Consider the following 15,278-nt stretch of genomic DNA (forward strand, 5'->3'; position numbering starts at 1 on the left):
AAGAAAGCGTGGCAAAGGTTGTGTCACCCAAATGTATAAAGTGATTGTACTGTATCCAACGTTCCTGTCCCCACCCACCCTTCGATCTTATGGTTTTAGCGCGTTGTAGTGTAATAGTAGGAAGTGTACGAACCCTGAGCAGCGCGGCAGACGCATGCTGCGCGCGCGCGAGCTTGCCGAGTGCCGTGTGGATGGCGCGCGCCGCGTGCGCCGCCTCGCGCGCCTCGCCGCCCACCACCGCGCCCCACCACCCACCGCTCTCCTGGAACAAAACAAAACAGATCATAAATATACTCTGTCATGTCAAACAAGTCTGTCAGTAAATAAGAACAAAGAAAACTATACGCATCCTTTTCTTTAGCGTGCTAGGGAAAAGGATACCTGTAGTTTTCTTTGTTCTTATTTACTGACAGACTTGTTTGACAGAGTATAGTTATGTGACTGGCGAGAGGCATTAAAACACGAGTGATGTTTTATGAAACGAGCCAAAAGGCGTGCTTATTTCTTGTTTTGAAATATTCACTACTCTTGAGGTTGAAATTTGTATGAGTGATCAAAATCTTTGCTCCTTTGTAAAACCAATAATTATAATCACCTGTTCCGTTTGATATTCTCCCTTGAGGAGCGGGTTCCCGGACATGAGCTTCTTCCACAGCGCCAGGAGGCTCTTCAGGGCCGTGGAATCTCCGCGTTGTCGACTCCTTACCACCGTCGAGTTCAGCTCTAATTAATCAATACAAATACATTAGTTATTTGATACTTATACAATTCTTATAAATATATGCCGTGCCCTGGATATCAGGATATGATGGGCCTTGAGTCATTTATAAAAAATCTGTTTTATTTAAACATGAAATCTGGCCACAATATACATACATACATAAACTCACGCCTGTACTCACAAACAGCTTAGGCAGAGCACTTGAAATTACTTAAGCTCCAGTGCCACTCTTCTTATGGTGTGGAGCTGCTCTGAGCCACTAGATTATATCTTAAGTGTTTGACGCAGTTACCTTTTAGTCCCGCAACGATATCCTCGGCGGCGTTTTTCTCCCACGCTAGCCGACAGTTGGCAGGCAAGCCCAGCAGTTGTGGCGAGTCTATGTCAGGCAGCTCGTTGAATGCTGAGCTGTAAGCCTGTTAGGAAAATATAAAATACATACTAGGTTATATGGTATGGTGATATTCATTACGATATGCACGACCCATGGAAACTGCCATCGCTGAAAAAGGAAGGATGCTACGCCAGAATAATTTCACACAGTGACACGTCATTTTCTATTATTACAAGCCCATAAATACGGCGTAAAAAAGTATTATATATTATATGTTACTGTAAAAGCCTGAAGTACCGATGCCGGGCTTCCGGCTTTTACCAATCGGCATCGGCAAATCTGAGATTTTACCGGAAGTACTTCGGGCTTTTACAGTAACATATAACTACAGTGATATATGCAACTTATTAGAGTTATTAGGGAAAAACAAGTCAATGCCTTTATACCTATTTGTATAATTTTAAGTATCTTTTAAACGAATAAAACTAAAACAAGCCAAAATAATACGAGAAAAAGAATACCAGGATGCTGACTGAGATTTCGATAGTAGCCTAGTACAACGAATTAACGGTGCAGTGTGCAGTATAAGGAAAATAAACACGTGAATCATCACGCCGATGCATACATCTATTTGCATACTACTAATGCTGTTGAGTTATGATCTTTTACCGATATAATCTTATATCGTGTTTTTAATCAAGGGATTTGAAGAAATAAAATGTTGTATGATATCTATTTATAAGTGTTCAAATGTGGGCTTCTTTCTTTGTAGCGAACATATATTAACAGAATCATGTGATGCCTCGATCTTTAGCACTGAAAGAAATACTGAAGAAGAATATTATAATAAACCTACCTGTAGTTGAGTAGTGTAGGGCAGAGTGAGCGGCGTGTGGTGGGGCGCGGGCCCGGGCCAGCCGTGCGCGAGCGCGGGCTCGGCGAGGCAGGCGCGCAGCAGCGCGCGCAGCACGGCGCGGTCCGGCGCGGCGCCCGCGCGCGCGCCGTACAGCGCGCCCACCAGCGCGTGCGCCGCGCCACCGCCGCCCGCGCCCGCGCGCAGCACCAGCGTGCACGCGCGCACCTCGCCCCACTCCCACGCGTACCACCGGCTCCAGCCTACAGGGTAACCGGAATCACCAGATACTTACTAAATTGTTTTGGTACGAGCTGGACAAATAATAACTAATAAAAACTATGATGCGCCTTGAAACAATAATTACATCAATTTACATAAAAAAAACCGTGGATTTTGCATTTTTCTCGATTTTCCAATAATAACTTATACTAGAAATAAGCCTTTAAAATATACTCCTAATTATATTCATATAGCAAAACCGGAATGGAAGTCATCATTTACAAACTATCAACTGATAATTTTCATGAAACATTACTAGACTGATTTTTATAGCGACGGCCCTGGTATACAATACATTGGGTCCCACATCCGGTCAAAGGACTCATACACTAAAGTATACCTTGCGGGATGTACGCCCGGCGCTCCTGGACTATAGCGTGCAGCAGGGCGAGGCAGGCGTGCGCGCGCACCACGCGCACGTCGCCCGAATACTGCGCCCACGCCGATAGCGTGCTCAGCACGTTAGGCTTCACGCCTTCGGGCGCCTAAACCGAAAAAAAGCTTAATATATTTAAGAAATAATTATCATAAATTAATACTGTAAAGTTAAATAAAAAAGGCGATGTATAATGCAATACCTCAATAATGACGTTAACGCAAGCATTGGATATGGCAGGGGGGATTTCTCGATCTTCAGATACGATCCAGAGACGGAAGTCCGGGTTAGATTCGTCAACCTGTTGGAAGCGGAGGAACTTTATAAGTAAAATATAATTCTTAAATGAAATGGTCATTTTATGGCATATTAACTTAAAGCCGGAAAATAAACGATCGGTGGAACAACAACAGCGCAGTTTTGACTACATGGTGAAGCGCCTCCGTGGCCTTAAAACCTGAGTTTCAAACTGCGGCACCACCGTCTGTACCGCATCCCTTCTTTAGCTACTAGTCTCGTGTGTATAGTTACCGGTGCCTGTGCCCTGGCGGCCACAAAGGCCTGCAGCTCGGGCGTGAAAGGCGAGGCGCCGACGATGATCGCGAGCCAGCCGTTTCTCGCCGCAGCCGCGCTGGCCTCCCACGCCGTGCGACCCTCTTCTATGCCTACCTATAAGTAGAAAACAACAACTTCTGGTGAACATTTTTAATTATCAAAGTACTATCTCTCGCTTTCGAGACACAGGATTAAAACTTTATTTTAATTTCCATAGAGTACCTACCTAGTCTGTTAATATTTTTTGATGAATACTTTTGCAAGTTAAATTGTATCTTGTTATTTAATGCATGTTAATTATAAGATGTAATGTTTTGAAAAGAAGTGGCCCGCCGAGTTTCTTGCCGGTCCCATAGTGGATACCCCACTTCCAACTGAGGGGGGACTGAAACCTTCTCGAGGCTGAGGGTTAGAGCTGGCGTTGCTTTATTTGACGTTCATATAGGCATATGACTTGAAAAAAAAACATATTCATTTTCATTTAAAAACTTAGTCTTGACAGTTTCAACCATTATTTTTGACTGATATGTCATCCCCCGAGCATTATCGAGAACCAAAGGTAAGGCATCTGCAATGAAACAGTCATATTAGAGTACGTACTTGCGTGAGGCTCGGCGCGTGCGCCGCGAGCACGTCGGCGGCGTGTGCGCCCAGTAACAGCACGGGCCGCGCGCCGCTCCAGCGCGCCGCGCGCGGGATCGTATCCCCGCCGGACATTACCCCTGAACCTGTAGAGTACGGAATACTTCAATATATCACACCACAATCCACCACTAGGGCCAGTTACATCAACCACATTTGACAAACACATCATCGTCACGCAGCAGACGACTATGGAACTTCCCATACTATAAAATTTAACGAACGCTTTAACGGTGACGGACAGTTTGATGCAACCGGCCATTAATACGAGAATCCTTTAGAATATCTTTAATAAGTAATAACATGAGGTAATTTTTTATATGGAAGCTACCTGTGGCCCGTTTCTCGAAAGGTACAAGCTTTGTATTATAAGTGTGTTTCCATGACAACCCATACGATTTGACAGTTCGCGCACTTGTAATACAAGGCTTGTACCTTTCGAGAAACGGGCCCCTGAACATACTGCCAATATGTGTAGGATATTATGCCAAATATCGGCGTATAAATATTGACCAAAAATGTTTAGAAAGGGGTGTCGACGGTTACGAGTGTCACGACCCTTCTGATTTTAACTGCTGCTTCGTCAGCTGAGATAATAGAAAAATAAACTTTTTTTTAAGTTTTGACTACTCATCGTCTTTACACTTTGATATAATATAACCCTTCTAATTAAAATATTATTTTCACAAAGTAACCAAATAGTTATAAAATTCCAAATTTCGGATAAAACTACCAAATAAAAAATTCAACAAATGAATTTGTTTCGTGTGCTTACCAAGTAATTGGTCAACAAAAGTGACAACGGCCCTGTACAGACCCTCGGGCCTCAGCAGAGCCACCGCCACAACGATCTCGAACTCTGTAAGTTTCAGTTTGCCGATGTCGGATACCTCGCCTGAGCTCTGGAACTTCTTCCACATGGCTTCGTCGTTTAGACACATTTTATTGAATAATTCTTCATTGGTTGCCTGAAAATAAAATAGGTAAAACCACTGTTAACTTAAAGTACATGTAGCGAGTATCATGTATAAAATCGGCCAAGTGCAAGTCGTCCACCATGGAACAAAGCTTCGGACGGACAGGTGGACCATAAAGGGTTTCTCTTTTATTATGGAACCCTTAGTCCGTTTTCACATTATCCGATCCGATATCGGATGTCGGAAGGATTTGAATGGAAAAAATCCAAGATGGCGCCTGTAATGTATGGGATATTGGACCTACATCCGATATCGGATCGGAAAATGTGAAAACGCACTTAAAATTAAAAATAAGTTATGCAAGAAATAACCTAAACTAGTTTTAATTGTAGGTATAAACAAATATCTGAACCAACCTTGAGTTGCGCTATTTTCTTGACATATTCATTTTGTATCCAGGGATATGTTTTCTTTATTTCATTAACAACTGTGGAATCTTCGACAAACCCGTTGCTTCCAATGAACATTTGCCAAAGCTGAAAAAAGTTTTAAATAAGTAGTAAATATTATGAAATACTAATGGGAGCTTTTAATGTGTTGTAAAAATCGACTGTGGGATATAGGGCAATTCTGGTGTGGGCCAGGAGTGTCGCTGCAATGCTACAATTTCGTTTTCTTTATACATATTTATAGTAAGTCACACTGGGACTGCCTTGGGCAGCCCGACTGGCAGGGTCGCCATGTACAGTACATTGGAGGGTTTTTTTAAAGACAAGATTATCCCACACAGGTTCTTTGTTCATGTGCAATGAAATTGATGGCATAAAATAGAAAATATAATTAAATCAATATGTTTAATATTATGTTACGGATATATCGGATTACAATACCGAGAAATGAATAATTAATTATTATACATATTTTAATATAGATCAAGGTCAATGCTAATGCAACTGCATACCTATTCTTCGTGGGTGGTCTGTGTGTGTGCCTACACCTTACCCATGATTACTGGTGGCACTGAAACTTGAGCAATTTTATGTGGCTTCCTATTCCTTTTGGGAATACAGGCGTGAGTTAATGTACTATCACCTGCAAAAGTGCATGGCGAATTTATCAATGAATTCATTCATAATTTCTCCATGCACTTTTGCAGATGATAGTACGGGTAAATACTTAATTCATTAAATAATTAATTAATTACCTTCTCTGGTATGAGCTGGTCATAAACCTGCCTCAGAAGATGCAAAACAACAATGTATTTATCCTTCTTGTGCAGACTTAAAAGTACACGCTCGACTATTCTTCTCATCAGATACTTTATCACTTCTTCATCGTTAACAGATTTTGTGTCCTGAAATGTTATTTCGTAAATATTATGTCGTTAGATGACCAGCAAAATTTACTAATTATTAATCACAAGTTAAAATAAAAAATAAAATATATTTATAAAACGTGGCACGAATGGAATAAAATGAATCTTTCACTGTGTAACTTTGACTTTCTTTCAGGGGCCCATTTCTCAAAACTGAAAGTAACACCTCTCTATCGGTACCATTTTTTGATACCCCTGTGGTAGTCTTAATAAAAAGTTAAAAAACCTTGGAACGTGTATAGAATAGAATAGATTTATATAACCTAACAATGGACGTTAAATAGGATCCCCATTCCGCATGATGCCGCGGCAAATAGCATCGCTGGTTTTCTGTGAGGACCTGACTCACATTAGTTAGTCAATGACACACAGATATTTTCATTCATTCGTTCAATTCTTGTTCATGCCAGCTGTTAGCTGCACTCACCCCCCGGCTGAGCGCGGCGCCGTACAGCTGCAACACTGTGTCCACGTGCAGCGCCAGCAGCGGCCGCCGCGCCGCCAGCTCCTTCACTGCCAACGCCACGTTGGCCGCACGCAGGGCAGACGGCGCAAATGCACGGCTTGCAGCCTGGAGAGTTATAAAAATTACTAAAAAAACGCCTGGAAGCTTCTGCTGCTACCTGCACTTGAATAATGCTGCACTTTTGCCGACCAACTATTGGTAGATCATAAAGTGAAAGATATCTTCGATAGGTGATTCAGTTCATAAAGGAAATGCAAAACTATGGGTTTCATCCTACACCGAGACGCCCATGATTGTTGGTCATCTGTCTGCGTTTTTTTGCGAGAAGTGAGCAGGTTAGCGCGCGAAGCCAATGTCTTTGACGGACACTTCTTCTAGACGGACCTCGTAGTCTTGGCTCGAGCCGCCTCGTGCGTCCCGGCGATGTTGGCCATTGTGGCGCGATCTTGTCGAGCCAAGCAGGTTAGCGTCGTGGAGAATATCGTTGATGACTTTAGCAGGTTGACCCTGGTATACGAAGGTCTGACCTGGGTTTACTCCTCGATGAATCTCGCTACCTCGAGAGTCGCTGCGATGGTGGCGCGAGTCTTGTCGAGCGATGAGAGTATATTAGAATCCTGAAGGTTGTTGGTGACTATATCCTTTAGAATGTTGCCTGATCTTTGTATGAAGGTCTCACCTGTGTTTCCTCCTCGATGGCGCGGGCAGCTTCGAGCGCCTCGGCGATGGTGGCGCTGGTGGCGCGAGTCTTGTTGAGCGACGCGAGCAGGTTAGCGTCGTGAAGAATATCCACGTTAGCTGATAAATCTTTTAACAGGTTTTCCTGAAAATTTTTAACGTGTTTTCATATATACGATTGAGATTAGTTGAAGAGTCGTGTAATTCCATTTATAGACGAACAAAACAAATAATGACCGAGAATGTGTATCTTTAGTATTTAATTGGCAAACCTGCAATTCATGTTGTTGTTTTTGCATGATAGCTTTCTTCAGTTTTATTTCTTTCATTTTATCATTGATCTCCGGATTTTGCTGCTGTAATGCGTAATTAATCAGTTGATCTGGAAAGGAAAGTTAAGGGTTAAGAATTCTATGTGTAAGTCTTAAAAGGTGCCAGTTCCTAAATTTTAAACAGAAATCATAATTATGCCCCGCGGCTCAACTGTAAATGCCTACTGTTACTGACAGATCATATACACTTTTATGAAGACTTTTTCTGGTTTACTCCGTACCTACAGCAATTGCAGTGGTTTGCGACATATATCCTAACCATTCAGTGTGCCTACTCTTATTTACTTTTGAATCTCACTGGGGAGATACCTACTAATTACTCGTACAAAGAACGAGGAAAAAGGAAGCAAAATAGCTGAAATGACTGCGTGCAGCCCGGCCCTCACGCCACGTAGTACAGAAAATAAAGGAAACGCTAAGTCAGTCGTACCCTGGAGTCCAGCGCGGCGCGCGGTGAAGGGCAGCGGGGCGAGTCTCGGGCGCGCTGGTGCGGCGGCAGGCGCGCCGCCAGCGCCGCGCGCGGCCCAGCAGCAGCACGCGCCCGCCCGCCAGCCATGCGGGCCGAACCTCCGACACCTCGGTTATAACCAGCGTGCGGCCCAGTCTGTGAGATAAAATAAGGCTAAACGTGACGAATGCATGTGATATGTTCTAATAAATCAAGAAAGAAGTGCAAGCCTGGTAAAAAAGAGTAGAAAATAATCGGGGACACAAACGTCGTCTACGTAAACCGCTTCGCATATGGCAACTATTTTGACACTTATGTGTGAGATAAGTGTTGCTATGATAAAAAAAAATCAAAGGTATGTGAAATATGATAAATCCCTTTCTTTTCGAATTATTCATATTGGTAGTTAACCGACAGCAAGTGTAACAGGCTTAATTCATGAGCGTGTACGTAACTTATTGTCAAAACATCACGCTGGTAACTTTGTCGTAGTAGAATCTAGAAACAATCTGAATAACGAATAAAGTCAAGAGATTACCTTTAAAACTTGTAAATTATTAAAGAAAAAATAGTAATCAAGTTATATTACCTAACAGCATATTGCAGAGCTGTTTGTAATTTCTCGCTATCTTGAGATACGAAATCGCAGGCGGAGTCAGCTAGAGTGCTCTTGAGCCAAGAAATGGCTTCTCCGTCGGGATCTATGATCAGTGGCATGAAGCCGCACTTATTTGACTCCAGATACTGTAAAGAGAATAATTAATAGTAAATACTAAATAAGTTGTATACAACGTGTTTCCGATGTCACTCAAAACCTCAGACACCCCAACTGATTTTTATTTTTTTAAACTCATCTAGAGTATTCATCTTTTAATCTTATGGTTACTTTTTTTTAAATTGAATTTTTAGATTTCTGTACAGCTCTACTTGTTTTTTAGTTACACTCAATAAAATAATTGCTAACTACCATCATAAACCATAAAACTATTTATTTGTGTATGTTACTGCAACGACATCAATAGATGGCTAAGATGTCATTGTAAAACACTTTAAAGCTTTGTCACAGTAAACTTCAAATTGGACAGGTACCTAATCGCAGTAAGCAAATTTAAACCCAATATTCAGAATGACAAGGTTGTAATTAGGTACGAGCTCAATTTGTAAAGACTTATGATAAACATTAAGATTAAACTGACAAACAACGTCAAACTCGTAGCGGAAAAAATAATCGCCCAAGTAACCAGCCAGTATTAATACCCCTAAATACTGAAAAAGGTAAACAACCTCTAGCAATGCGATATACACAATGTTGTATTACGAATACAATAGAATAGGCACGTAAAAAATAACTAATCTTATATAACTAATAACTAATACTTCCACTACCATTAGATCCATAATTAAATATGATCCCTTAAAAAACTGACATTGTAAAGTGAAATCGGAATGTTTTAGAAGTGCAACTTCTAATGAGACTTCTAACTGACAGCGTTAAACGTTTAACGATCACTGAAAGCCTTGAACGTTTAACGCTCAGTGTTACCAGCTCGAATTTTGAATTAATGCCTTTCTGAAAATGTCTACATTTCGAAGTTTCACTTCTTCCGCGCGGAGGGACTCCACGCACTATTATTTTCTTACTTGATCAATAATAGCCGCATTTTTGACCGCGGACGTGTCTGAGGGCAACCCGTCTGCCCCCCACTTTAGCTGCTTTTCCGTGCTCGCTAGGAAATTAATCGGCGAAAACGATGGGTCCTCGAATCCTAGCAGCAAACTCCATTTGGAGATATACTCCCTGCAATGAACAATCCATTAATAAATCTGTATTGTTTCTTCGATCCTCTGCCCTTAATACATGGGCACGCGAGAAGATCGAAGGTATAAGCGTTGTAGCTGTACGCATAAAACACTTCGAGTGCGGACTTATTTTTGTTTAACGGCATGTGTATACTTTGCTATGATGCCACTTATACTAAGCCACTTGTATTATGATTTCAACCGCGAAATTGCAAAAAAAGAAATTGAACTTACATTGCCTTAGGTTCAGTCACGTCAGGAGATAGATGATATACGCCGCAGCTAGCAACGATCGCAAGTCTATTTCCGATATTTCCTTTGATATATATTCCAGCTGAAATAATAAATCATTATTATTGAATAATTGGAACACTAATAAATGCAAATACAGGCTCCATATTACGATATTTTACATTTTAAACTCTTAACATAATACGACATAGCGACAGTCATTTATTTTCACATGACTTTATGATGGCTGATTTACTAACACATGATCTTTTAGTGTACTAGCAAATATCTCTCTCTTTTTTTTTTATACTACGGCTCACGTCAGTCTCCCAGGTGGCGTACTCGTGGCGCAGCTGGTCGAGCAGCGCGCGCGCGGCGCGGATGGTGTCCTGCGCGGCGGCGAGGCGCAGCTCGAGCGCGGCGGCGTCGCGCGTGTGCCGCCCGAGCTGCTCCTTCAGCGAAGCCACGCGCTCGTCCACCGTGGCCAGCCCGCTTGACAGCGCTGTCAGCTGTCCTTCTGCTTCTTGTAAGTTTCTGTCAAATGTACGAGACTATAAAATTAGCGACAGACTGAAACGAGCGTTCATTTAACCGAGCAATATTACCTGTGTAGTCGAGCCTGCTGCAGTTGCAGCGGCTGCACCTTGTCGAGCGCGGCGGCGTAGGCGAGGTTGGCGCGCACCCAGGCGGCCAGCGGCGCGGCGGCGGCGCTGGCGCGGCGCGCGGCGGCGGGCTCGAAGGACGCGCCGCGCCGCGCCAGCAGCTTGCCCACCGACGCCGCCGCTTCAGGGCTGATCTGCCGCGCGTCCAAGCATCTGCGGGAAACGAGAATAAGGGCCGGTTGCATCGACCACATTTGACAGACACATCATCGTCACGCGGCAGACGACTATAGAACTTCCCATACAATAATTAACGAACGCTTTAACGGTGACAGACGTTTTGATGCGACCGGCCCTAAGTGCGTTTTCACATTATCTGATCCGATATCAGATGTAGGACCGATAACCGATACCCTATTTATTACAGGCGCCAATACCGTTCGTCTTGTCTTTATCATGGCGACCGTGTCAACTGTCGTAGACATATGTTACATTCCTGAATTCACGAAGTTTAATTCTGAACATGACTAACGATCATCAGTTCTTCAAGGACTGTAGATCATCCCCGTGAACTCTCCCCGTTCATACGAAAATTATCCCATCTATTTTTCTAGTCTCTTCTGCAGCACACCTATGTAACTATGTAGGTAAAGTAAAATTCACATTCAACTCCAACCTGACCGATCGGTCGAGATATAATGACAGTTTTTATTTTCGATACGTGTATGTATAACTGTTACCTACATTCGTGACCAAATATTATACTTCATACCTAATATCCTCCTTAACGCCCCGTTTGGAGAGGAAGTTCTTCATGGAATGCCAGCTCGTGTCGGCGATGCCCATGAGCCGCAGCACGCCCTCCAGCACGTCGCGGACCACGTCCGGGGGCGCGCGCAGCGAACGGATCTGTCGCGGATTTCAACATGTCAATACTTAAGCTGGAGTTACACCTGCAACTTATTGCTGTAAGTTTTGAGACGCAACTATGGGTAAGCTTGCAGCAATAACTTCCAGGGTTAGCTAACTAATGGTTAACCCCGGGTTAACAGTACAACTTAACTCCGGATTTGGCATTTAACCCCGGGTTAGTGGCTAACCCTGGAACGTGCAAGTGGCTCTGTAATAAAGTTGAAGGCTGTAGAAATGAGCTTTATGAGGCAAGAAAATATATGTTTGGTCGTGGATGGTGTCAGGTTTTTTAATACATTAAATCACGCCTGTATCCCATAAAGGGGCAGGCAGAGCACATGAAACTACTCACTCACTATTTAATACAGATAGAGGGATAAAAATAGCCATTGTATTATGCACACATATAGGCTACTAGTTTTTGCCCGCGGCTTCGCTCGCGTTAGAAAGAGACAAAAAGTAGCCTATGTCACTCCCTATCCCTTCAACTATCTCCACTAAAAGAATCACGACAATTCGTCGCTCCGTTTTGCCGTGAAGGACGGACAAACAAATAGACACACACACTTTCCCCATTTATAATATTAGTATGGATTCGTGATGGCATCTATTGCATTTCCTTTCGATAGCGAGGGACGGTATCACGAATATTCACCTAAATGAGATATTTTTTAGCCTTACTTCGCTTAACGACTCTGGACGAATGTCTCCACTGCCGCCCGGGCAGCTGCGATGACTGGTTCCACGGACGCCAATTCCTTTTCGATTTCTTGTTTGCTGTAATGAAATATGAGGGTATTTTCACCAATAATAGTAAGGTATGGTATTGCGAGTGCTTATTATATAAGAAAGAGAGTTCGCATCTTGTTCCAATCTCTACCGCAAGCGAGTAATGTAATGCTGTCACGCCCTTGATGGCGACGGTCAATATTACTGTGTGAGAGGGGCAGTAATATACAGGTAGCAAAAATTATGGGGGTCCGCTATAGACCATACAATACGCGACATCATGTTCTGATTAGGAAGCTTGTCAGAAAAAAAATTGTCGACACAAATAAATGACGGGATCAGTTCATTTTATACACAGCGGGTACAGATGTGCGAAAAGCTTTTCCTTTGTATTTTTGAGTGACAGTACGACTTCTACTGAGACTGACTGAAATAGCATGACACGTTCGTACGTTTCCGTAAGAATAGGAAGGAAAATCTTTTCGCCCTACATCTGTACCTACCGTATCTGAAGCTTGGCGTTCTCCTGCTCGATGCTGAGCTTGAGCGCGTGCATCTCCTCCTTCTTGTCGGTGGTGGCGCGCACGGTGGCGCCGATCTGGTCGAGCGCCTGGTTGGCGGCAGCTTGCTTCTCTGACAGTGCTGCTTCTTGCTGCGCTGCTTCTGCTTGGAGGGTTGCTACTTCGCTCCGAGCATGCTTCAGGGCTTCGACACCAGCCTGAATTGGACAATATTTAATGATAAAACAAAATCACTAAGAGTCGGGGCCGGGTGCATCAATGCTTTGTCAATCATTAAAGCGTTGGCAAACTTTTATTCTGCTGCGCAATGCACAGTGTTTCATACACTGTGGTTGGTGCAACTGGCCTTTAGATGAATCGTTAGATTTCTAAGTGTCACGATTCGAGAAGGGACTCTAGATCTCTGAAACTGAGTATGTGTGTGTTATAAGTTATAAATTATAATCAGAGATCAGACAATTTGGCATCTTTGTTTGTCATTTTAGGGAGAATGAGCATTATGTTTTTTGAAATGAAGCCAAGAGTCCAATCACTGGTAATATTAGCGTCTGCAATTTAACTTATAGAACACATTATGGGTCGGTTGCACCCTACCTTCCGTTACCGAACTTAGTGTTCGCATTTTTTTTGTATGGAAATTTTCGTAGACTTCTGTTGCGTGACGTTGAGGTGGGGCATTTTCGCGAAAAAAGATTCAAAACCTTTTTTTCCAAAATAGGTAAATTTAATGTTTTTCCTACTCAGAATCACGAGCCCTTTCGATCCTACTAGGTAAAAAAAAGCATCCCAAATTACAGCGGTTACAAAGTGGAAAAAGTATGCAAAATAATAGAACATTTTGGGACCATTTTCTTGTCTCCTGTTTTTTGTCCTGGATCGAAAGGGCACGTGATTCTGAGAAGGAAAAACATAAAATTTACCTACCTTTGAAAAAATATTTTTAGTGATTGTTCTCGCGAAAATGCCCTCTGTTAACTGTGGTTGATGCAACTGGCGTTATGACTAACCGATAGCATGTTTTTCCTCTGCACCAGCATTTCCTTCTTCCTGCTAACGATGTAGAAGTAAGTTTTAATGAAGCCGATGTATCTACAAGGTGCCTTCATCCATTCGACGTCGAGACTGGAGTAAATATTCACGAATCCCTCGACTGGTATCGCTTCATGCTGATTTTTGGATGAGTCCGATAGGTTCTCTTTTATTAACCTGTAAAATTTGAGGTTATAAAAAATCAAATATGACTGTAAAACCATTTGATTTTATCACTTATCCACGTGGATAAGACAATCACTCTCACACTGACATACTTGCTAAAGCGTGACAGACGTCTTATCCACGTGGATCTGATAAAAAACACAAGAACGTACTCTTAAAAAACACAAACCAAAAATATACAGTGTAATTAGATGAGACTAAGTTAACAAACCAAAATACATCAAATGAACACAGATGTCGTAAGAAGTCCTTCGCCTTTTTTTATGATAGGTATAGGACGTAAAAAAAGCAGACGAACCGCCTGATTAAGCGATTATTGCCACCCATTTCGGTCTATTCATATATGTATTTCTAAATAATACATAATAAGGTTTTTTTTATATAGTGATTTTTGAGATAGTGTAGTGCGCCAAAATATGCAACATTATTACTTATAGTTTCGCCGAGAAACAAATAGCGATCGAAAATACTACTCCTATTGCTAAAATTTGTGCAAAGCTACTCAAACTGGTCAACGCTACGGTGCAAGTGTGTGGTGCCGAAGCTACTCAAAGTGCGTATTGGTTGCGATACCTCTGGATGACCAACTGAGGCATCTGCGCCAGGGTTTCACCACACCACCGCTCTATCCAGATGAGGTGGCTGTCTTTGTATAGCAGCGGGAATCTTTCCATCAGTTCAAATAGATCGTCTTGGTCTTTGTCCAGGCATATGATTATGCCCAAGTTTTGTTTTATGTCTAAAACGTTTCAAATTGATGATTTTGTTAAATACAAGTGAAACCGAGTACTGCCCTACCGCCTAGTAGATTTTTTTCAAGGTTTTGCCTCTAGCTCTAAGGACCGACACAGACCGCACGCCAACTGTAAAAGTTTCAATTGGGTTGCAGTCCGTCTGTCGACCTCAACTGTGTGTAACAAGCATCCCGCCGACGGCCATGGTAGTATGTAGAATAGTATTAAATAGCAATGAATTATGTTTTCTTCTAGTTGAAGGTTGAGCAGCTTGAACTGTGTTGATACAAACGGGTTTTAGTACATAGATGCGTTTCTGTTCGATATTAAGGGCATTTTCAGAATTTGGGACACCCCAATTAGCGTAAGTTGTTAACAAAAATTAACTCACTGTCAGTTTTGTGATGATAATTAAGCATGAAATTTCAATAAAAATATTGTTTTTATGTTAATTAAATAAACTTTAATCGATAATCTACATTCATAAAGTGAAAAAAGTAAATTTTTAGACAGATTTTATGCTTAATTGTCGTCACAAAACTGACATCGAGTTAA

General features: G+C 42.3%; 1 protein-coding gene across 1 annotated transcript in view; it reads right to left on the reverse strand.

Moving 5' to 3' along the window:
- Positions 1-15,278, reverse strand: part of LOC125229182 (cytoplasmic dynein 2 heavy chain 1) — an 89,898-nt gene that overhangs the window by 5,207 nt on the left and 69,413 nt on the right. Inside the window, 29 exon segments of the mRNA XM_048133975.1 lie at positions 134-262; positions 596-723; positions 1,014-1,137; positions 1,912-2,171; positions 2,531-2,675; positions 2,769-2,867; positions 3,098-3,235; positions 3,722-3,849; positions 4,539-4,731; positions 5,097-5,216; positions 5,885-6,034; positions 6,483-6,626; positions 7,201-7,344; positions 7,472-7,581; positions 7,962-8,007; positions 8,010-8,050; positions 8,053-8,135; positions 8,569-8,723; positions 9,621-9,777; positions 10,014-10,041; positions 10,044-10,113; positions 10,331-10,544; positions 10,616-10,825; positions 11,385-11,521; positions 12,206-12,237; positions 12,240-12,301; positions 12,757-12,971; positions 13,782-13,980; positions 14,563-14,728. Of these exon segments, the coding sequence (XP_047989932.1) occupies positions 134-262; positions 596-723; positions 1,014-1,137; positions 1,912-2,171; positions 2,531-2,675; positions 2,769-2,867; positions 3,098-3,235; positions 3,722-3,849; positions 4,539-4,731; positions 5,097-5,216; positions 5,885-6,034; positions 6,483-6,626; positions 7,201-7,344; positions 7,472-7,581; positions 7,962-8,007; positions 8,010-8,050; positions 8,053-8,135; positions 8,569-8,723; positions 9,621-9,777; positions 10,014-10,041; positions 10,044-10,113; positions 10,331-10,544; positions 10,616-10,825; positions 11,385-11,521; positions 12,206-12,237; positions 12,240-12,301; positions 12,757-12,971; positions 13,782-13,980; positions 14,563-14,728 (3,827 nt within the window).

This window comes from Leguminivora glycinivorella, chromosome 8, assembly GCF_023078275.1.
Source record: "Leguminivora glycinivorella isolate SPB_JAAS2020 chromosome 8, LegGlyc_1.1, whole genome shotgun sequence".
NCBI classification, from domain to species: domain Eukaryota; kingdom Metazoa; phylum Arthropoda; class Insecta; order Lepidoptera; family Tortricidae; genus Leguminivora; species Leguminivora glycinivorella.